At 38.3% G+C, this 24,717-nt stretch overlaps 1 protein-coding gene across 6 annotated transcripts in view; it reads right to left on the bottom strand.

Moving 5' to 3' along the window:
* Positions 1-24,717, bottom strand: part of LOC113111230 (SLIT-ROBO Rho GTPase-activating protein 2-like) — a 94,264-nt gene that overhangs the window by 27,439 nt on the left and 42,108 nt on the right. For 4 of the 6 annotated variants that reach the window (XM_026275819.1, XM_026275822.1, XM_026275820.1 and 1 more), the window contains exons 3-6: positions 19,410-19,602; positions 9,458-9,620; positions 3,527-3,589; positions 45-260 (exon numbers count right to left, since the gene is read on the bottom strand). In XM_026275819.1, the coding sequence (XP_026131604.1) occupies positions 45-260; positions 3,527-3,589; positions 9,458-9,620; positions 19,410-19,602 (635 nt within the window). Of the gene's footprint in view, positions 1-44; positions 261-3,526; positions 3,590-9,457; positions 9,621-19,409; positions 19,603-20,774; positions 20,958-24,717 lie in introns of those variants that run through there. The other 2 variants (XM_026275817.1, XM_026275818.1) reach the window with 2 other exon arrangements.

Raw genomic sequence — 24,717 nt, 5'->3', positions numbered from 1 at the left:
CACCCCGTCCCTTCGCATTTGAACCCTCTGATCTCTCAGCTCACCTTCTCCTTCATCTTCTCGATCTTCTTGACGGAACTGCGGCGCACATGTTTCTCCTCGTTCTTGATGTTTGCGAGAGAGTCGGGCGAGCGCTGGGTCTGCCTGTCCTCGTGTCGGACGCTGCGGCTCATCTGTTTCTCCTCCTGCTTCTCTGCCTCCTTCAGCTTGCTTTCAGCATTGATGCTGTCCATGTTGTACATGTGATAGGTCTTCATCACCTGTGCAGTACAGAAAAGGAGGTTAAATGTGCATGAAATCGGTGATTAGACAGAGCAAATGCATCCCGCCCAGTGACTATTGGTGAAAGATCTGTAACTGTCATCTGTGACTGTTGCCAATGAATGGAAGACACCACCAAGCTCGATAGTTAGTATTCAGCAGATGCTAAATTTGGGAATGGGATTGAAGGGAGGATCTCATTCCAAACTTCTGCTCCTTTGAGAAGAATGTCACAGAGTGACGCCATTCTTGTGCTTGCAATCAAACACACTGCCAAGACCGGAGAAATGATACCAAGCCATCGCTCGCTGTCTGCGAGAGAGAGAAAGTTAATGGACTCTATTTCCCTCCACTGGCTTTCATGAGGGTGTCAGCCTCTTTGATGGGCATAATAAATGTAATAAGCTCTTTGCAATGTCATCATTAATAGGAAACACTTACAGGAGGAATTTGGCAAACATAAATGAAGGCGGCTCTCTATGGCCTTTTCTTGCTCTTGTAAAGTGCAAAGAATCGTCAGGCTCTTTTCCAGTTTTTAAAGGAAAAGTTCACCAAACTAAAGTTTTGGATCGACACAAGGGTGAGTAAACGAGGACAGGATATTTATTTTGGGATGGACTACTGAACAAGCCACTGTTGAGTTCATAATAAAAGAATGCTAAAGACTGTGAAGAGGAAACTCAGTTCATCACGTTTTCAGCCCTATGGGGTTCCTCTCTGATCCAAAAGGCTGAGATAATCATCATCAGCTTTTCCATTCATTCTTTCCTTTCTTCATATAAAGCACAGATGTCACTAAAAACGGTGCCAGGTTTATTCTCATCATCCTTAACTCTTTAATTAAAGGATTTGCTTGCTTTTTATGGGGTATTGAACGGGTTACAGTCATTTCCCAGGAGAACACGTGTGGATGTGTAAGGGGGAAATCTAGTCGCCATTCATAGAAAGCAAATATCACGGGTCCTCCCTCCTACCACATTTGAGCCCAGAACACCCCACCCTGAAACCCCAAACTATTCCTTCCTCCCCCACAAAAATGAGGAATACAAAAATATGTGGCCAAACACAAAGGGCATTTCTAATTGAATTTCTTCTCTCAGTAAAATTAAAAGCATGAAATTATTAGGATTATTTCGCTGCGGCACTAGGCATGTATGCATGGAAGCCTTAAGCAATGCTGTGTATCAGAAAGCAGAACTCCCTAAACGCAGCTGGATAATAACATGGCTTACAATCCACTGAATCATCCCTGAATTTTCAGTGTACCACTGCTAATTTCTGCACTGCCGGGGAACATGGGTCTCTGTGGTGGTACGGATACTGTCAATAAAACAGTAATCATAATGCCACTGAGGGTGTTCCCGATAAGCCACTTTTCAAAAATAGGGTACATGTTGGTATCCAACTTCTCCACTATTTTTTATAAAGTATCAAAGGCACAAGTCTCATATTGTTATAGTGACATAATTATATGTTACATAAATCATCACTTAAAATTAACACAGTATCAAAATAGCATTAAAGACTCTTTTAGGTCTAGGTCTGTATTCATCTAGCTCAAGCAATCAACCCTCTTACCAATCTTATCGTAAAGTGAAAAAATTATCAAGCAAATTTATGGATCTATCTGATTTAAACAATATAATTTAACATAATGTAATATAATATTTTAATTAGCTTGTCTTCAAGAGGGTAGCAATCAACATTCATCTCCATTTATTGTTGACTATAAATGAACAGTTAACAAATGAAGTAAAATAAAGTAAATATTACATGAAAAAAAAAAACTACCCTATTTTTCGGACTATAAGTCACACCTGAGTATAAGTCGCAAAAATACGTCATGCTGAGGAAAAAAACATATATAAGTCACACTGGACTATAAGACGCACTTATTTAGAACCAAGAGAAAACATTACCGTCACAGCCACGAGAGGGCGCTCTGTTTTCAGTGTAGACTACGGGAGCACTGAGCAGCATAGAGCGCCCTCTCGTGACTGTAGACAGTAATGTTTTCTATTGGTTCATTTCTCTTGGTTCATGTCAAATTAATTTTGATAAATAAGTCGCACCTGACTATAAGTCGCAGGACCCGCCAAACTATGAAAAAAAGTGTGACTTATAGTCCGGAAAATACGGTACTAAAATTACTGAAACTACACCTGAAATAAAATTGTCACTGAACACCTGAAACACTTTACAATAAGCTGTCATTTGTTAACATTAGTTATAGAAATTAACAATACACTTATTACACTTTAATTACACATTTGATAATCTTTGTTTATTATTTTAGTTCATAAAAATACATTCGTTCAATGTCTTTGTTTTCATAAAGAGTTTCAGGTCTTAATTCATACCCTGTTCCTGAAAAGTGTCCTGACCTCATGTGTGGAAACGTAGCTTGTTCATATTGTCCATTTCAAAAATAGCATATTATGTGGCAAATAATTAGAACAGAATATAAAAAGTGATTGATGCTTGATGAAAACTGCAAAACATACATTACAGCATAGCTGGAATATCAGAAAATCTTCTATGACTGCATTAAGTAATGAGTGAGTCTGTGCTTGACCCCACAACTGTTGCTGTGTATTACCATCCTAAAAGCATCATCACCATTTGGAGAGCTCTTATACTCCATAGTGTTCCTCTGTGCCACTGCAAAAGCAATATATCTGCTTTAGTGTCTCAGGTAGGCTACACGCATACCAGCAGGTTAGATTCATTGCTGACTGACGACCATAATTAAAATCATTCACTACTTGTTCATACCCCCTGTCTTAATAAGGAATCAAATGGACTTTCTGGTAAGATATTGTTTTGTTCACATACACACAAACCCATTTCAAGGCACGTAAACATTAAACGGTTCCTTATAGGCCATTTGGAAACTACATTTCGCACACACCCTGTAACACAACCACACATGGGGGAATAGTGACAAAAAGCTCTCAAAATATTTTCAACAAAAAAGAAAAGGTAACTATAGCCAACCCCACGCCTCAAAAATACTGATTGGACTACAACCATGAGAGACCAGAATAACCACTCGACTGAAGCAGAGACTCAAAGCCTCATCAGTGCAGAAGGCTGACGCAGAGGAACCAAAGATATAAAAAGAAAGAAACCGAGGATTCACGCATTCTGTTTGAAAAACTGAAAGTGACAAACAGATAATGAAACATGGAAAAACTGAATAAAGACAACAGCCTCAGATTTAGTGCTGAAAATAAAGTTCTCTTGACTATGCTGTGCATCTTACCGTGTACAACTCATTGAGGACCTTCATCAGATCCTCCTGCAGCTGGAGGCCCACTTCTTTACTCTGTAAGAAAGAAGAAAACAAAAACATTAGTCTAAAATAATAATGGTGTAGATCATGATTAACAGTAGTTTCCTGTTCTCTATAACAACTGATAATCTGTTTTGGGCTGTGAGCCCTGAAGCTGTCACTGTTCAACTGATGAGATGTTTTCTGCTTTTTCAGTAATGGATGTCATCACCAGCTTACTCTAACACATTTAGCTCAATACGATCTCGCCCAAATGGTCACATTATACTGGAACACTGCACACTGGGCTGGATTAACCATTCAGACATTTGGGCACATCAAAAACAGGGCTGTTCAAAGAGTTTTTAAATGGCGCACAAGTTGTAAATATGTCATATTATGGAAATAAAATCGGCTTAAATATCAATTTATTTTTTACTTTAAAGCTGCAGTAGGAAACTTTTGACGCTCTAGCGGTTAATAAACAGAACTGCTTGCGTCTTGCGGAAGAACATCGTAGCCGGAACTACTTCTCTCTGTTTATGTCAATTAAGAATCACAACGGTACTGGGTTACTCCGCTGCGGTACCCCCGAAGCAATCTAAAATAGTCAGAATATAAACAATTATTATAGATGTACCCTAATGATTCAGGACAGGCTAAAAACACGGTTTGGAAAATGGATTCATGGTGTACTCGCTTATATACATTTTGTAAATCTTGAACACAAAAAAAAGTTATGGACCGCAGCTCTGATTGGTTGTTTCTTACCGGGAGCGATGTATTTCTGCAAATGGCAATAGAACCACTGGGAGGAGCCAGAGGAGCTTGATTTTTTCACGGATTATCTATCTCATATTCTACTGTCATGACATAATGACAGGTTTCACAAATACATTTTTACAAAAGTTACCTACTTCAGCTTTAAAGGGAAATTCTACCCCAAATATCATGTGAGAACTATCCCTTTAAGTCACTAGTGTTGCTTCGTTCAGTTACAATAGTAACTTACGCAATTGTCTAAAGGTTATACTTCTGTTTGAGCCGTTCAACAAAACTGAAGTGTACAGACAATGCAAAAGTATTGAATTTCAGTTCATTGTTAATCACAATGAATGTCAAAAACGTATCCAGCTGAACTTAAACTGGAAAACCTTACTTATCATCTTGATAAGACTTCTTCTTAAAGACTGTGGAATAAAGTGGTCTGGTAAACTCTGTGTAAAATAGAAATGGTGGTTTGCTGTTCTCGTGGATGCTGGATCTTGTAAGAGGAAATTCGGAAATGAAGGCACAGCATGACATGAAAATGAAGTGCTTGCGAATTCAAGTCCAAACTTCAATCGCTGTGGGCTGATAACTTGGGAGCCGGCCAAGAAAATGTCTAGCATTCACCGAGGGCTTTGACTCAGTCACTGCTTCCCTGTTCCCCACATTGACATTTTAGTGAGTGTTCCTGTTTCTGAAGGTTCTTTTTAGGGCTGTTTTTGGTCATATGTCAATTAGCCCTTGAGTTATTGAGGATGAGCAGTGATGGAAATGATGGAAGAGAAAAGAAACACAAGGCTGAAAGGAGATGAAGTTTGAGCATGGGTGTAAAAGGCAGGAGGGAAGTTAAGGGTGAAAGAAGGAAATAGAGTGTGTTCACAAACAGTCAATCTGTCAATCTTCACAGACAGTGATCATCAAGTCACACTGAGAGTTCATTTTAACCCTTTAAAAGCTGAGATGGATGAGTAGGCTGTAGAGAGGTGTCCCATAGGAGATCCCCTTTTAGGAAGTCATTCATAATGGAGCTCTGATGGGTTTTATTTGGAGGCAGTGGACTGAGTAATATGTGAAAATGCACAAGAACACCCAGATTTAGAGCCGAGAATAAACTGCCTGTCTAAAGATGTTCACTTCACCTCTCTAAACATGTCTGAGGAATTTTGTCAAGCTGATTGAGCTCATAACTTGGCATTAAAACACAGCAAAAAACTAACAAAAAAAACCCACTATATTAACAAATAAAGATTCTTAGAATCTATAGATTTAAATATATTTCAAACAAATAAATAATCTAATTAGGTACATTTTTCAAATTATTTTCATTTTTATTTGCAATGATGTAAAACATGTCATTTATGCATGTAATTTTTTTATATTAAAATGTATTTTAAATATAAATATAAATAATACTGCTGTACAATGTTGAAGTTCCATCCACAAACTACTATAATGAGCTTTTATTGTATTAAGGCATAAAAAGAAAATTATACATCTGGTTTATTTTTGTCAAGTGTGTGATGGCCATGAAGTAGGGCACATTTTGTGTACATATATTCAAAAGATAATTTTCAAAAATTGAAGTGCATTAGTACTAGAAAGTGAATCTATTTTTTCAGACTGGAGACTGAAGAAAAACTTTTGATAATATTTTCTTAATTTAATCACAAACGCACATAATTAGCAAGACACACATAGACATATGAGCTCTTGTTCCCGGGATTCATAAACCCCAAAACAACCTCTCAAGCTATAAAGCGCTGGAGGAATAACATCACTGGAAGCAACCTCAGACCAGTAGATTTCTCCAGTGGAAATGCCTAAAAATACCTCCAAACAAACATCCAAAGACTTTTATGAGAATGTTGTCCTATTACATTTTCGTGTCATGTGTTGGAGATAGTTCAGAAGCATATGGTCTCCCCAGCTGAAATCTGTAAGTTCATTTGTGCTGCCTCCAGTCTGCCCTGCTGGTTTGCCCAATTCAGACCAGTTCAATATGGAGCATTTGATGGATTTATTCAGCCTGTTCTTTATATTAGGAGTGTTAGGTCTAAGCTACTTCTTTCCACTTTTCCTTCCTCTCTCTTGCTCCGCCTCTCACAGAGACACTTAACACTTCCCCTCCAAGCAGCATTACATTCCCGCAGTGCAATGGATCTTCAGGAGTGCGGTCGGAGCAGGCAGAGCTGCCTTCCTCCATCTGCTCGGAGACACACTCCAAAGACAACACAAAAGAGCCCCCAAAAATGGGAGTAAATTATTGATTTTCCATGAAGGACCTATAAATCTATTGGAGAACAGGGGTGAGGCACTGGGATGGGAGGACATGGATTTATGAGCCGTAATCGTGAGATGCACTTGTTAAATGAAAAAGATCACACGTTTGTCTGTGAGCTTGGCAGGAGATAGATTTTGGTGCTGAACAAATCTGTCAAAGAAGCATCACTTTGGGTTGTGTGTGAAAGGATTGGTTTACTGGCACTCAACATTAGTCACATGTCAAAGGATTGTTGATATCAGCAATGATTGTTTTTGCGCCTCCGAAACTAATTCCCCCAATAAACAAGAGCATGCAGTTGAATTGATGAAAATCATTTGCCTTAATGTAAAAAAAAAACAAAAAAACAATAAAACATGCTTGCAAAATCATGCATTGCGGAGACATGCTTGAAAAATCATCAGTTCATAACATGAATAATGTTTGTTAGTTGGTGTCCAAAGCACAGCCAATATTTCAGTCTACTGTTTTCCTGGTAAAGAGAAATCTTTTCAATTTATTTTGATCAAAGCCAGTGTTAGTGGCACTGAGTCTCCAAAGAGGTTTTCCAAACACGTCTATGCACCAATTTTAAATTCTGGCCTACAAATATATTCCAATAATTATTTTCAGTAATAAATGACAGATATTCCACAAGTTATGAGCAAATATATAAAAAAATCAAACACTAATATCAATCGTTTTAATCTGTACAGCTAAATTTATACATCATAATATTAAAGTATGAAAAACTGATCTCCATTTGCTGAAGATTAGTGTTAGTAAATACTATCTTTAAGTGAGCATTAGATGGCATCTAAAATATATTCAAATAGAAAACAGTAATTTGTCATTGTAATAATAATATTCCTGTATTTTTTTATCAAGATACTTTGTTCCATAAACATTGTGTCTCTCTACTATTTGCTGCCACATTTGATAAGGTAGAAAACTGCTTTACAATCTTTTTATTCTTGCTCATGAAAATATGTTTAAATGTAAAAATTAAATTAATTACATATCACATTATATTATAATTATATTGCATCTAGAGTGCAGAATTTTCTACAGCATGTCGTAGCACTTTTAAGACAGGTGGGAGGTGTGTGGCACTGGGAAGTGGGGTAAGACCATAGACTGTATAAAAACATGGACGTAGTGTCCGTGACGTCACCCGTAGACTCCTGAAGTGTGTTTTTGAATCCTAAAGTGTGCAGAGCGGGCCGTCGACATCTTGGCAGTGCATCACCGCGAGACTCTCCCGGACAATCAAAAATGGGCAAAAAGGCAGGAGCTACTTGCTGAAGCTACGATCACCTAGTGCGACGGCAGTGTCAGCAGCGAAAATCCACCTGTCACTCAAGTGGCCACGCCCTTAATTATGCAGAACTTTAAGTCTTAATAATTTAAACGGAAGCGTTGTATAAAAAATTCACCCTCCTCACAGTTGTCATGAAGGGCAAAATTAGCTATGTAGACCAAAATAATTTTTTAACCAGGCTGTAAACATGTTTTTTTCTACTGTAAAGCATTTAAACATGGGGAGTCAATGGGATCGACTCCCTTTTGCAGCCAGCCTCAAGCGGCCAGTCGATGAATTGCAGTTTTAGTCACTTCCTTATTGGCTTCACGAGAGAGAGCGGGAGGTTGACGCTCGGGTAAGACCAATTGCACAGACTTCAGCGAATCCTAGGAAGCCTCTAGAGAGAGGCCGGCCGGGAGCATTCAATTAAACGACCGATATTCCAGCAGAACGAAGGGCCGGGTGAGCTAAACTATAAAAAAGAGAGACAGAAAGAGTTGTCGAGAATGTTGATAGGAAGGCTCATCTCTTCCTCTCTCATAGGAACCGAACAGACAGAGAGACAGCGGGAGAGAAAGTAGTGCTGATTGGGGTCTGAGAGTCTCTTGCCGCTAGATATGCTCAGGAAAAAAAATAGCCCTTTCTTGATTTGGAATTTTTAGAAAAGTTTAGAAGACAAAATTGCAGCACACCTTAAATTATGCATAGCTGAGGCCCATATCACAAGAGGTTTTATCAAAAAAAAAAAAAAACATTCGAAATTATCAAAACACCCTGCTCAACTGATGCATTGATGGGAGACTTTTAAATTGTAGTTCACCTCTCGAGTTCGATTCTCTCAACCGAACGGTTTCTGGTCCCCACTTACCTCCATACTAATTCTTCCATACTACGGAAATCTGCTTGGGCAACCACATTCTTCAAAATACCTTCTTTTATGTTTCAACGGAAGACAGAAATTTATACAGGTTTAAGACAAGAAGAAGGTGAGTAAATGATTACAGAATGTTTCATTTTTGGAGTTTCCTTCATCCTCTGACCTTAAACAGACCAGATTGAACAGGATTTACCTGGATAACCAATGTACTCTGAAAATGTGTTGATAAGAAAGCATCTCTGGGTCTAGATAGTGAGCGACCTGAATTCCTGCCTGTCTAACCAGTCTAGACAAGCCAAGAGGAATGAGACCCCAAAGGCTGGCTGCTTTATTGCATCTATCGGCTGTTTGATCAAGCTGTTTGCTTGAGATTTAAGATTCTAATAATCTCACTATCAACTTTAATGAGCATAAACATGCATAAGAACCCACAGAAGATATGTTATGAACCAAACTGTTAACACATTCATTTTACTATCCCCAATTAAGATAAATATAGACAAATTTGATCATATATTAGACATAAAATTTAATAATTATTACAATAATAAATCAAAGCAAAAAAAGTCAAATTAATTCAAAACTGGCACGTCAGTGAGTAGAGAGAGATGATCAATTGAACTGAGAAGCCAATAAAAAACTAGGTCTTAAACCCAATGAGCACTACAGAGTCTTTAAAAGAGAAATCGACTGGTATGCAAAGACGAATGTCACCTTTTTGAAGAGGCGTCCTGAGTCCTCGCTGACCTGGACGAAGCGTGGGATGATGTTGTTGAGGTAGAGATCGCTAAGAGTGGCGTGGTCTCGACTCTCTCGCTTCACCTGAGCCAAGAGAAGGTTCCAGCAGTTGACTGGAGACAGGACATTTTGCTCTTTCCTGCAGAGAAGAGTAAAGAAAAAACACATTTATTTTTTGCAGTAGTTGCAAAATAGCTGCAAAACAACTGACAAACAATTCAATCACAATACATAATCAGAAATATTCAGAGGAATCATTTGAACATAACTAAATGATCCGGGCAAATAATTTCAAGCCAAATAGATTTAAAACATTTAATATAAGGAGTAAATTCTAAATTAATTGTTAAATAATAATGGTGTTGTGTTTCCCCACACAATTTTTATACAGAAAACCAGGGCATAAACATTCATAAACATTTTTGATAATGCAAATGAATCATTATATCACATTATTATAGACATACAAGCACACAGTTTTCAGTAATATATCAATAATCCATCAGAAATGATCTTGTTGGTTATTAAATGTACACTATTATGAGATTTATATTGCAGTTTTGGGCCATTACGTTTCCTGAAGATGACTATAAATTAATATGCAGAAAGTCTCATCGCCATCAGTCATCAGTCATTTAAACAACTAATGACTTCGGATTGCTTTGTCGCTACAAATCACTGTGAACAGCCTTTGAGACACAGACATCATCATTACAAATAAATCAGCTCAAAAAAGCCCTCTGGACTCCTGCTCTGATAGGGAATGAGCCTAGGATATTAAATGTTACTCCAAACTCCTACAGTCCTGGTATAGTTTAGAAGGGTACGCATGGATATAGACCCGTCCTGACAAACCTGTTGCCCTATATGTAAAGTTCACTCAAGGATTACAGAACAATGGATGTCACGCCAAAGAGGAATTCTGTTAAGCCCTGCATTACTCTGATCATATGCTGGAAGTATGGACTCAGCGGCCTGTACATGCCAGAGGAGACAGCTGATGCTGAGGGTCCCGTAGAAGCACATGAGGTGGGACCCGTTCCCTGCTGCTTAAATGCCTCTGAACGGGTTGGGCAGAACCTGATGTTTCTTCTGACCAGACGGTCTGAAATGTCCACAGAGAGGGTAGAATCAGGAAGGAATGGATCTAAAGAACCCACAGAAAGCATCCGGCTGTCTGTTAATGTTTTACAGACCGTCTGTTTACAGAGGAACCGCTAACACATGACCTTGGTCCTGCTGTTAACTGTAGTGCAAAGCATCTGTGAGAACTAAAACGTTCATCACATCTACCCAAACAAACAACACCTCTATCCATCAGTGGTATGCAAACGTGTACATTTAAGGCCTAAACAACTTGAGACCTGCAAAGGCATAAGTGTTGAGGTAAACTCCATTTCCTCGCTCATTTTAGAAACACTGAAACTCGTTAAAAAAACACTTCCACAGGGTGTATCAAACAGATATAATGACATACACTAAAGTTTGAAAGAAACTAATTAATTTATTAAGAAAGGACGTATTAAACTCATCAAAAGAGACGGTAAAGACCATTAAAATGTTGCAAAACATTTCTAGTTAAACACTTTTTTTTATATTAAACAGCTCTATTAAATAAGCACTGTTTTCAATATTACAAATAATAAGAAATGTTTTTGAGCACTTGCTTACTGAAGGATCATGTGACACTGAATGGTTGCAGAAAATTCTGCTTTGCATCGCATGAATGAATTCGATTTTAAAATATTTTTAAATAAAACACTTTTTTTTTAAACTTGCAATAATTTTTCACAGTTTTTACTATACAGTATTTTTATCAAATATATGTTGCCTTGGTTAGGATAGAAGACTTCCACTTTTGAACTATAGTGAACATATCCAAATCATTTTAAAAGTGCATGCCCAAAAACCATGCTATTTTTAAGGTACATGACCAAAAGCATTTTATTTCCAAAGCACACTATACCTAGCTACCTTTGAAAAATCAGACCCACTTTATGCTGCACAAATCATAGCAGGACATCAGCATCATCTGAACCCATTTCAGCATATTTAAAAAATGATAATAATATAAAAACAAAAACATATTCTGGGCTGAAACCAAGCACTGCTGATGTCCTGAAGTAGTCTGAGTCTAATAAATCTCAAGTGATGTACAGATGTGTATTAACACTTGTCTCACACCAGTCGTCCGTGCTGAAGAGCACGTTGGATTAATCATATCACTCGACAGGGATCCTGTCTCTTTGTACAGGACGTTCCCTCTGGCTTCGCCTGCCGACAAGACTTCAGACAGACACTCCTCCCAACGAGTTCAAAGCGAGGGGAAATCAGCCAGCATTCAGAGCTCAGCAGGGGGCTCAGTGGAGGTACATCACAGCCTGTTCTCCTGCTCAACATCTGTCAGCGTTGTGGAAAGGAATGGGCACATCTCACTTCTTCGGTCCCCATGTAGCTCTTTTGATGATGGGATCAGAATAAAAAGACCAAATATACTGTCTTCATCAAACATCAGGTTATTTCTAAAGATGATAAAGGTCAGCAAAAGGGATTCATATCGTAAGCGTAATGGGATCCTCAAGCATTACTAATTTTTGCAAAGGAAAGTGTTCTAATATTGTTCAGGTATATATTCCTTATTATTTATTTAACATTTAAAATGTTTTGTTCTTGTAAATTGTAACAAACCAATGCTGACTGTTGTGTTTAAAAGATATTTCACCCAAAAATTTCCTTCAAAGACTTCATTCATCTTCTGAACAAAAATGTAGATATTTTTTGATGAAATGTGAGAGCTTTCTGACTCTCCATAGACAGCAACGCAACCACAACGTTCAAGGCCCAGAAAGGTAGTAAGGACATCTACAGGGCCGGCGCGTGCCTATAGGAGAACTAGGCAGCCGCCTAGGGCGGCAGCTCAGCCAACGCAGCAAGAGAGAGAGAAGGCGAGAGAGAGAGAGAGAGAGAGAGAGAAGGCGAGAGAGAGAGGAGAGAGAGAAGGGGAGAGAGAGAGAAGGCGAGAGAGAGCGAGAGAGAGAGAGATAATTATTAATTTATTTATTTGTTTCACATAGGTTACAATTATGGCACTTCAACAGAATTTTTTTAGTAGCTATAAATAAATTAAAAAAAACATTTCGAATTTTACATTTCGAATAAAAATTCCCGCCCGGCAGCGCCCTATTAGTAGGTCTATATATGCATGCAAAATACTTTAATGTATATTCAAAAATGTCAAAATTAATAAAATTATCTGGTCATTAGTAATCGCCTCCGTGGAAGAGCGCTTTTCGCTGCTTAGAGACCATGGGCACGTATTTGGATTTTTTACATGACATCGCATTTCTCAAAGAAAAGAAGAATACAATAGTTCTTCGCGATTGCTTAGGACTGGAAAAGGCCCTGACTCATGGAGACTCGCGGTATGTTGATGGGCATGAATTGTTTGAAGAGCTGTCTGCTTTGGGCAGACGCCTGGTTGCTGGATCTAAACCACTGGATGCGTTTAAATTCGTCTCTGAAAAAGGGATGGAAAACAATTTTCCAAATGTTTTTGTAGCATTTAGAGTGCTTCTCACTCTCCCTGTCACTGTGAGACCTGGAGAACGCAGTTTCTCAAAACTTAAACTGATAAAAATTATCTCCGAAGTACAAGTTAAACTCGTGGACGCAATCAAAGTGTTTGCCGCTGAGAAAGCCCTACGCGCACGCTTCTGAAATGTAGGTTTGTGAATGTGTGTATCAGTCAAGAAAAAAATCGAAACCTCCAGTTTTGGGAGCTAAAGAGTTGTGTGCATATGTTTAGTTTTATTCTGTACACTATGTATTAGTCTATAAAACTGAAATTATACGCAGCTGTTGCATTGTGTCCCTTTTCACCTTTTTGCAGAATGAAAAAAAAAAAAACTCTGAAAACATGCTTGAACGTTTTTATTTTAGTGTAATTTCATAGTTAAAAAAAAGTTTTTTTACATGCATCTTAAGGATCCCTAATTGTGAATGTGAGGTGGGGGCGACACGATTGTGCTCTGCCTAGAGCGGCATTTGAGCTTGCGCCGGCCCTGGACATCTACATCTACAATGGTGGTGGAATGTTGTACTGTTGTCTATACAGGGTCAGAAAGCTCTCGGATTTCATCAAAAATATCTAAGTTAGTGTTTTGAAGATGAACGAAGGTCTTATAGGTTTGGAACGACATGAGGGTGAGTAATTAATGACAGAATTTACATTTTTGGGTGAATGGACCCTTTAAGTCTTTTTTATCTTAGCAACATGCTAATTTCAGACTCTATTGGAATGCCATTGTGACCATTAATCAAGTTGTAGCCCAAGTATAAGTATCTTCAAATAAAGTTTATATTTTAGTTAGAATGATACCTTAGTAAAAAAGTTAAATATGCAGACCTACTGAATAAAAACAAGCGGCACACAGGCAGCAGTCACAATTCAACTACTATTGGAAGTAAATAAGTCTAGTGTGTTCAAAACACTATCCACTCTCACCAATAATGTTTCTCTCCACCAGCTTTCCCAGACACCCTTTACCCCCATTCAAAGAACAGCGGTTAAAAAGTGTAGCAGAAATAATTGTTTTTGGATGTTTTGGAGGCTACAGCTGAGGTAAGGAGTGGAATGAGATCTTGATGTTTGCTCTGCCAATGATCGCACAACACTTGGGAAACAGGAAGAATGAAACTGGTTCGAGCATGTAGCAAAAAGTGAATGAAAAAATAAAGGTCTTGCACAACAAGGACTCAAAGAAGGCAAGTTCCTGATGGTAAACAACAGACATGTGTGCCAAAAGTGTTAATGCCTCCATTAACTGACACATGGTGCAAGACATACTACAGTATAACATAAGGACATGAGAAGACACAAATATATTAACAAAACAAATCTTTAAATCTTCACAAATAGCAAATTATATGGAAAAAAAATAAGAATACAATAAGTAAAACCAACAGTTTAATGCTTGTTGAATGAGTAAAACCAATCTGAGCCATTGACAGCCCTGAGAAACATCCTCCCAAACACACTAATTTGCTTTTTCATATGCAAAGAAGCAAAACACATGCTTAAACACATAAGATGGAGTCCTTGGAGAAACTCAATTCCTCTCGAGCAATTAACAAAGGGATGTTGATGAGATTAGCATGGCCCCTTGGCTGCCGGAAAGGGTTCTTCAATGGGCATTCAGACAAGGGAGCTCCAGGTCATTTCTAGAAGGCCATGAAAAAGCTGAGGTCACGTGAATGGAGGAATTGCCCAATTAACAGCAAGGTCATCGCAGACAGAACCGGCCTTTCACCAAAGGAATGCTCTGCAAAGCCAAGAAGAGCTCATTCCTAGGTGACATGACACCAGGGATGTGACACGGCGGCATGTGTAGAATTTTAAGAGATGAAGAATATGAAGAAATAATTCTTGGCAATTGGTTGTAGTAAAATGATGGGAATTGATTGATGAAATGACTTCACAAAGCAAAACGAGAAGTACTGAATGTACACAAGGACTATGAGGAGAAATAAATGCAATAAATAGCAAGAATGCAATAAATTGCTGGTGGAAATTCAACTTTGCCATCACAGGAATGCATTGCATTTTAAAACACATTAAATTACAAAACATTTATGGTAGATTGTAATAATACATATATATATATTTTACTACATTTCTTTCAATACATGCATAGAGTCATTAGCTTGGCAATATACTAACACCAGAGTCTGCTGTAAACTGTGAAGAGTGACCCATTCATTCAATATCGCTTGGAAGGTACATGAGAAGGCGTTGAGGGGAATTTTTTCACTCAAGTGAGAAGTGTTTTACAAGACTTTAGTTTCTGTTCAGACATGATGTTGGGAAGACATCAGTCAAGCTAGTCAGACTGGAGAGGAAATGAAACTTGCCTTGCCTGCTTTCTCTTACTGTCACACACTTATGAAGAACAGGCAAACACACGAGAACAGACGGACTCACTTCCTCTAGTCAACTAACCCTGAGCTCCTCACAAATGGGCCGGGAGTTATCATGAGACAGGATACTGCAGAACAGACAACATTATGACACTTGTATGTGGAAGTCCAGTGTCAGTAAATGTATTGATTTCTGTAGTTGACGGTAAATTTGTAAGACTAAATTACATAAATAAAAATAAATGTCGAATAAAACCAGCTGAGCTGAATGTACAATATAAGATGAAATATATATAAAACCTTCATACATTCAAAAAAGCACCTCCTGCATACTCTTTATACATCATTTTAAAGAAATATTGAAAAATCTTGCTGTAGAAAAGGTACATCGCCATCTTGCTCCGACCAATCAGGTTGGAGCTACACTTTGCAGGAAGGTGGGCCTGTTTGTGCAGGATTTGATAACCCTGGACTAAAATGGTAGACTATGAAATTCAAGACATTAGGAAGTGGTGAAACACCATATGACAACGTTTTAAAAACTTTGAAATGACGAAACCAGCATTGACCATAACCACTAGGGGGGAAAAGTTGAGAACTGGTTTGTAGTGTAATCTTGGATCAGCAGAGTGGACCATTAAGCATATGACACATCACGGCTCCTCTGTGGCACCAGTGTAACCACCACCCTTCTTATTTGTCATGTGTCCAGACGTTGTGGTGAGTGTCAGTTGCTTCTTTGTATCAACTCAATCCATTGTAGAAAATCAGGCACGCTAGAAATTTGGTCAGTACCATTGTGTGTTAGCATTGTAGACTTCGTGTTTCTTAACCATGCTGTCCATTCATTGTCTGGCAACTCGTCATCGGGCCTCCTGCTGGCTTCCTGAAGAAGTGACGCACACTGTCATACCACACATAGAGGAGCCTTTGAACCCTTAAATGGTAGAATGGAAGGCATTGAGCTGAACTCTACCCTGTAAGAACATAAACAGTATATTATCAGGGGTCTCCATAGATGCCCCTCAGTTTGTAGGTCGGGCCTCACCGACAGCTACGTTCTTCTTGAAGAGAGGGACTGGAAAATACCTTGCATTCCTTTATGGCATCACTGTACCAGATGTTGCCTTTTGCCTGTTAAACATACAGATGTCAGAGCTGGATTCCAAGGGCTGAAGGGACCCACGGAGGGCAGGGTATTTAGACTGATTAGTATTTAGACTGGATAAGATTGTGATTGTATAATGCGGGCCTAAGGGGGCGGTCACACTGCACTTTTTATTTCGTTGACTTCCATTCATACGCACGCAAATGTGTCAGACCGGAAATGCAAGAAAAGAAAAAAAATCGCATTTTGCTCCGTTCCAAAGTTCAGTTTGGTGAACTCTGACCTGCGAATTGGCATCACGTGAAGACGTGGGACCAGTAGAAGATCGATACGTCACTTTGTGACTTCTCAGCACAGAAATTCAAAAATTAAGGAAGCGGAAATTTTAGCCATAGCACAGCGTCCTATTTTATATAATACATCTTTAAAGGATTATAAAAATAAAATAAAAAAGGAAGCTGCATGGTTCGCAGTGTCAGTGGAAACAGGAACAGATAACACATTTTATTATTTTTTTATTGCTTAGTGTGTATATATTTATATAGAGAGAAAGAGACAGAGAGTACAATACAATAAGATGCTTTCGACGCTGACGAAAAAAACACAGTACAAGCACATCAGAATCCATGTTGTGACTGAAGGGAAACCTTGGTGCCTGATGTTATATCCTGCTCCCGCCCATATTCCCAGCGGTATCCGAAAAAAATTAGCACATTGAAAGTCTAGTATAAGCAGAAAAGTAAGAAATATGAGGAAATAAACAGAAAAGCACAAGAAATCATGTTAAAATGAAGAAACGAGTTCTCAGAGAGGAAATGCAAGCAAAAGAGAGCCAAAAATACATGATGGAGAAGTTTCTTAATGCTTAAACTTAGAAAAATCATAAGGCAGTATCCTAAAATATGACATTTTCTTCTTCTTCACGCGTTTGTTTCCATCCATCCATCCATTATTATGAATTTTTTTATACACTTGTTTCATTTAAATGTAGATAAGTTCAAATACATTTTTCTTCTTCTTATTGATTTAAATTATTGATATTGATCATAATTAATTATTACTGTTTGCTTATTATTTCAATATTTCTATATTTTTCAGGAACATTTGTTAACATAAAATTAGTTTTTTTATTTAGATAATTGTTCAAATCAACATAAATATAATCTCTCTATTATAATTATTATTATTGATTAATATTAATACATTTTATTTTTTACTTCATTTTACTTCATTAACTCATTTTTTACACCCAGGGTGTAAGGTACACAGGGGTCTCATGTGCACCATGGTCTGGGTACAGAGCGGTCACACAAAACTGCTCTCAAAAAAATAGTGCTATCTATTGATTATTTCTAGAAGCTGTCAGAGAGCCAGCCGTATGTTGACTTTCCCCAGACCCAGCCTCTAGCACTCAAACCATTATATTAGGAACCGAAAAAAGGCAAGTGCAAATACAAAGAGCAAAATAACGTGAAAAGACAGAGAGTGAAAGAGGGAAGGAGTAAAGAGAAGCACATGACAAGGTGGAAAATGAAAGAAACAATGAAATAAAGGAAAAGTTCAAGCACTGGATATCCCCTTTGTCAAAACAGTGCCTGGGGCACAACTGCCAGAAAGAAACCTGTCAAGGTGCGCATACTAGACCCTGGAAAACAACTCCAATCCAGTCCGACCTATTTACACAGCAAGAATAAAAGGATGACAATGTGTCACTGCAAATACAGGCCGTTGGGAGTTACAAAAGCACCTTGATAAATGTTAACGCAAGCAAAATTTTTGCTTGATAGAGATTGAAAAGACATTATTGTTACAGTCATAAAGGTTTTCATCAAATACTGCTTCAGTTATCAAGACATACAGACTGTGTCATAATTCACACATAAGCCAGGGCAAGGAAGTACACTTTAAATTTTAACTTTTAGTTGGTATTTAAGCTTTTCTTTGTTATTCTTTTAGGATGAGGTTACCACATCCTCACAGGATCAACCTGAATCCAACAGGATCCAAGCATCAGACCACAGAGATCCGTTTAGACAGTATATAACACTGATTAATAGGCTCTTCGACAGCGTATCCTGTCATAATGACTGCTATGAGACTGCATCATTCTCAAAGCTCGCTAGTAAGTATCAGGAAAACCTGCATTCATTTAATGCCAGGGCTTCAGCATAATTGCCACTTGCCTTTCAACACAACTAAGCTTTAAAAAGCCTGTTCAAAGTCTAGCCCTATGTATAAAAATGACATTAGACCATTCAAAGCTTGTTTTGTTTCATGCTAAACAATAAAATGAGCATTATTAGCTAATGCAGTCAATCAGACAGGATGATATAAGCATTTATAGCTTGAGTAAGAACATAAATGCTCCACTTTACTTGCTTTTCTTAACATTACACCAGCTTTTTCTTCATAATACGGCATAATAACTCTACAGAATCAGGATCAAATATGGGTCACTGGAGCAGAACCAAGGACTTTGAAGATTTTTTTTTTACTTTATTCCACGATCAAAATCCCTGCTGCTATCTCATCAGAGATATGAGACGAGCCTTTTATATAACAGCGGGTCTTGTGTAAGCCTGAAAAGACTGTAAAACTGTATTTACATCGTAAAAAGCTGATTCATCATCATTCTGACAAATAAGGAGACTCTGTTTAAGCCTGCACGCTAAAATATGATAGTTATGAGTTCTTACCAAAGATTTTAATGAAATTATCTTGAAGAGACTTGGTGAGAGTTTACTCAACCGTCTCAACATTCACTGCAAAACAGCACTAATGTAATCAGAAGAGTGTGTGAGAAGAGAAAAAATAAACTTATTGATTTCAAACGGTGCCCAGGTAATGGCACGGTTCACAGGACTATGATGCATCAGCTGGAAACACGGCCAAATGTTCTCTTACTTGAATTGAGGGTCCTTTGTGTAGCGAGTCTTGGCCAGGAACCTCTCGGCAAGTTTCTCTAGGTTGCGGGAGTAGTCCATCTCGATCTCCGCCTTCTTGCGGAAGAAGTCCTGCAGGTCTTGCAGGAGCTGCACGCGGAGCTCGCATTGCTGGTCCAAACACTTAAGCTGCTCCACCAACTGGGCTCGGATCTCTGCCAATCAGAGGAGCAGAAGAAGCAGAGTTATTATAGAACGTCCCACTCTGGTTCTGCATTCTAAAGGTGTTCAGAACCACCTGGAAAATGTGGAGAATTACTGAAAAACGCACACTAAATCTATAGACTAACATTTAAAAGTTTGGGGTTGGTATGAGTTTTTAAGTGTTTTTGAAGTCTCTAATGGCTGCATGTAACATATAGTAAATACAGTAATTACTGTTATTTATTACAATCACTTATTACTTTTCCACTGTAATCTATTTTTAAACGCAATTTATTTCTGTGATGGCAAAATAGAATTTTCAGCAGTCATTACTCCAGTCTTCAGTATCACATGATCCTTCAGTAATCATTATAATTACCAATGTTATTTATTTATTTATTTATTTTTTTTTTTTTTGTGGTAGCCATGATATTTTTTTTGCAGTATTCTTTGATAAAAAAAATAATCCACATTTCACAATTTAGTATATGTGGCTCCAGTCTAGTTCTTCAAAACAAAGTCAAAAATAGCTAGTGAAAAGATATTTCAACCTTCTATGCACAAAACAATGTTTCAAAGAACAGGTTTTATGATTATCATTAAGTCAAGTGGTGCTTAAAATTATTCAATAGACAGACGAACAATGCATATCAGGAGATCTTTTTGCAGAGGTTCATCAAACACACACACACATCTTCAGAGAGTTTATCCATTGTTATCACTTTTTATTTCCGTTGCATCTCTCTCCGTCTCTCTTTCTCCCTGTCCAACATTCGCCGAGCACTCAAGCACGGCTCCAAATTAGTTTACTCTGCACAATCCCGACAGCCTATTGAAATATTGAATCATGATGTTTACGTGCGCTCTTGGGAAGCCTGGAACTATGGATGGACCTACAGTACATGTCCTGCATACTTAAAAAAATAAAATAAAAAAATAAAAACACATGAAACAATACAGCAGAGCCATCTAACTGAGCAGTTGTAGAGCAGTTTGATTATTCAAAGCAAAGCAAAGTCCTTCATCCAAACATTAAAAACCACAAAGTAGCACCTATTTCATCGTTTATAGCTGCAGGATCACATTTCATTTGATGTATTGATGGCAAGTCTTGATTTAGCTGTCAAACCAGTGTCACGAGTGATGAGAAAACAACCTGAGAATGTCCAAGAATCAACAGTACCTTTGCATTTCCTGCTGTGAAGAAATCTTATGACTTTTGCCTCCATATGCTCTAACTGTTCCAGCCCGGAGAAGAGAGGAGAACAGTGTGACAGTCCCAGGGCTATGATACCCAGCTGCCCCGACTCCATTGTGCTTTTGCGCTGAGAGCACACTTTCACTCTGACATCACACAGAAGTGGGATTTCCACAGCCTCTGTGTCTTGGTCAAGTCAAACACAACAAAGTTCACTCCAGTACATCCCAGCACTGTAGGACTGGGCTTGTCCCACTTCATATAACTCATTGTGATGATTTTTACATGACTATGTCATAAGGCAGCCCTCGTCTGGGATAATAACTACCCAAGCCTTCTTTCTGGCATGCCAACATGTGTCGATACCACTGACACATGTAATTTTCTGATGTCCGTATGATCATGTGATCATAGGAAATGAGTCAGTGCCACATCGTAATGCCTCAGCTTTCAAAGAGAGCCCTGTAATTTTAGCAAAAAGCAAAGCGTCTACAAATACGCACAGATAGAGCATGGTCAGTAAGCCTACATGGGCCTAATAATGCAATTTTGAGCTCAATGGTTCATTTTTATTGAGATAAATACAGACAAAAAGGAAACAGACGAATGCATATGCAGATTTGTGTATGGGCATCTCCAAAAAATTTCTATGTGCCTAGTGGGTGGGTAAAAAAAAATAAAATAAAAAATAACACGCGCATTTTTGTAATTTTTACAAATTTCAATCACAGTGGTGGAGTGTTTCTGATGTTCTTGTGGCTGAATATGTGTTCATCCATGTCTATATACAAACCAAACCCAACCAAGCAGTGTGGGCTAGAGAAAGAAACCTTGGCATAGATTTAATGGGATTTAATGGCATCACAACTGATGAACTCAGAATCAGCTGAAATATAAATGAAACTCACTGCTTTTCAAGTAGAGATTTGAGAAGAGCAGTAAACGCCATCGCTGTCACCAAGAGCAGGAAGAGTATAATCCAACCACATTCACAAGGAAACTCAAGTCAGATGTTCTGCATTTGTCTCAGGGGCTCATAAAACGTTTCCCAAGTCTGAGAAACACTGTGCTACCAATTCTCTGGCCATCCTGCTGTTCTACATCTATGGGAAGATCTTTTAAAATAGCTTGAGTGGAAAAAACATACAAATAGGGGGGGCTTAAAAAAATCTCTTTAGCTCCATATCCACCTCCGAAGGCAGACTGGACACTTTTTGAACACTATGAATAATTAATTAATAAAAAAAGCTTTTCACGTTTAGCATGCCTCACATTCACTCAGCCCATAGGCCAGAAATATACTTGGAAGTCACAATAATATTTTATGTAGCAAACCTCAGTATACTCAATATGGCAAATGTCTGTGCCATTAAAATGGACAATAAATATGTATATAATTTACTTATTTATTTTTTCTTAAAGTTAACATTATAGAATTAAACGACAAATATATTACTTTAAATATAATACTTTTATAATATAAAAGTATAATAATACATTCTGATAAATACTATAAATACCGTACTACACATAACTTATTAACTTAAATTATATTTGTATTACATAACAGGGTAAGTACATTCTACACAAAAGGGGAAGCGGAGGTTTTACTTCTGCAGGTGCAACAAAAAGCAACTCTTGCATCACATTAATTTGAACTACTTCAGGTTTTTTTTTTTTTGATGAAAGAGCACTTCTTTTTTTTCTTTGTATCAACAAACAAGGAAAATTAACTTTGATTCAAATGGCCTGTTTGATTGGGTATCATTAGTTGAGCATGAAAATAAAGCCACACAAAATATGAAACCATCTCGGAGTAATCAGACAGCAGTGACCCCTGCCTCCTTGAGTGTGCATTTGCTGAACGAGCATTAAATAATGATCTAATTTCATGCCTACATTGCAGTCTTTGTGACACACAACTGACGGTGAGCAAGCTGCAAAGCGCTGGCTGGGACCTTCATTATAGGACAGAACCAAACACAGTGTTGAGTAATACCTGCAGGTCCCCAAACAGCAATCATCACAGCTACCTGCTGAGATATCTGCTCAGTCAGGGTGTTACACAGCCATGCATTATTGATTCTACTGCCTCGAACTAAAAGGAAAGGCGGAAGTGAGCAAAACAGATTGACCAGCAAGCTGGCATCTGACAAAGGACTGAAAGACAATCTCATGGCATATGGATCAATGGCAAAAAATATATATATATGTCAAGCTACAGATTCATGTATTATGAAAAACACTACACAAATAATAAAAAATTGATGTTCTAAAGACTACAATGTAACTATGTTTTCAGGGGTGTGTAATCTGATGGTGCTGTCTCTTCAAGGCCAAATCAATTGTCCTCCCCTCTTCATCCCAGCTGTCACTTTGCTCATTTCCCTGAGAGCATCTCAGCCGGCTCCCCTAAAAACCCCACCCCAAATCTGTCATATCTCATTGCAAGCCCTGGCTAAGGGCTCTAAACCCCAGACTTGTCGCCAGAGCTTTAAAAGCAAGGAGATAGAAATCACTAGGCGGTGGACGACAAGACTTTGGTGCTGTCCACCAAAACAAGCCATGTTCAAAGTGTGTGAACAATGGGGTGACATGGTGACTAAACAGGCGAGATTAGTGTTCATAGTGTCACTTTGAAACAAACCTAACAGAGATAACATGAGGGGTTAATATGTTGTGTAGGAAAAAACAAACCCACACAAACAGCCCAGGAAGCCTGTTATTTTGACATTAGTCCTCCTCACACGGTTGGTACATAGATGTCTAAGGTATTCACCAGCAAGCAAACGCTCTGACACATTCAAAAAGTTGTAAATTAAAGCATCTAAATATACCCCTCTCCTGTGCTCTGCCAGACAATCAATCACAACAAACATCTCAACCAGTTCAAATCTGTCAGGGAAGATCTGAAAGCATATTTAATTGAGAGGTTAAGACAGCGGGGGTTTACAAACTAACGTTTCTTAATCATTTGCCCAGAAATTATTCTAAGAATCTAAATAATTCTAATTATAACAGTTTTAAGTGTCTAGACACCTAAAATATAGCGGCTTAAAGTATTTAAATGATTTGATAAAAATGTATAAACCAGTAGCATTTTGACAACAAACCATAATAGCCCATTGATGGGGTGTAAGAAGATAGCAGGAAGTTTCACACATTGGTGCGTTTGTGAAAAAGAGCATTGTGCAGCTCTGAGCTGTGCTATTGTTTTCGGAACTTTTATGGGATACAGTCCCAAAAAAAAAAGGCAAATTTGAAAGGGACCAGTTGTTTCCAGGAGGTGGGCCTGTTGGCGTAAACTACTTGCGTCACCAAAGGCAGCTTGAAGGAAACCGTCAATTCATCAGAGCAAACAGGAAGCAAAAGGGAGCTGACAGGAAGTTAGTTTGTGCAGCTGGCTCCAGAGGGAGAGAGCTCCACAATGCAAGAGGAATTTGTCTAAGACTCTTGGGAATGAGAAGAACAGCTGGCGGGGATGAGGCCCTGCACCTGAGCACTTGAGCACCTGAACTACAGTTTGAGGCCAAATGAGAGACCAAATTACACTGAACATTAAAGAATAGCAATTTTTTTTTTCCAGCTGTGGTATGTAGCCTTGGGTCCCCATTTTGGTGCATCCATAATTTTATAACATATCAGCAGTATTATTGACACTAATAGCTACAGACATGCCAAACCTAATCCTGAGACACGGCCTTCATTGAAGAAAGAAGGAAACCAAAATGTGGGTAAGAAATACAGTTTCTGTATTGAGATGGAGAAAACGTCATCACACATCAAACAAAATTCTCCTCACTGCATGCTGAATTTTCCCACCCTTTAAGACCCAATGACATAAAAATGTGAGTTTTTATCTTTTACTCCATATCTTGCTAGTGCCATGGGAAAACATTTTAGTTTTAGTTGTGAAACTGAGCTTGCA

This window comes from Carassius auratus, chromosome 11, assembly GCF_003368295.1.
Source record: "Carassius auratus strain Wakin chromosome 11, ASM336829v1, whole genome shotgun sequence".
Classification (NCBI taxonomy): Eukaryota; Metazoa; Chordata; class Actinopteri; order Cypriniformes; family Cyprinidae; genus Carassius; species Carassius auratus.
Note: the sequence above shows the minus strand (reverse complement) of the source record. Positions and strands in the feature narration are given on the sequence as shown.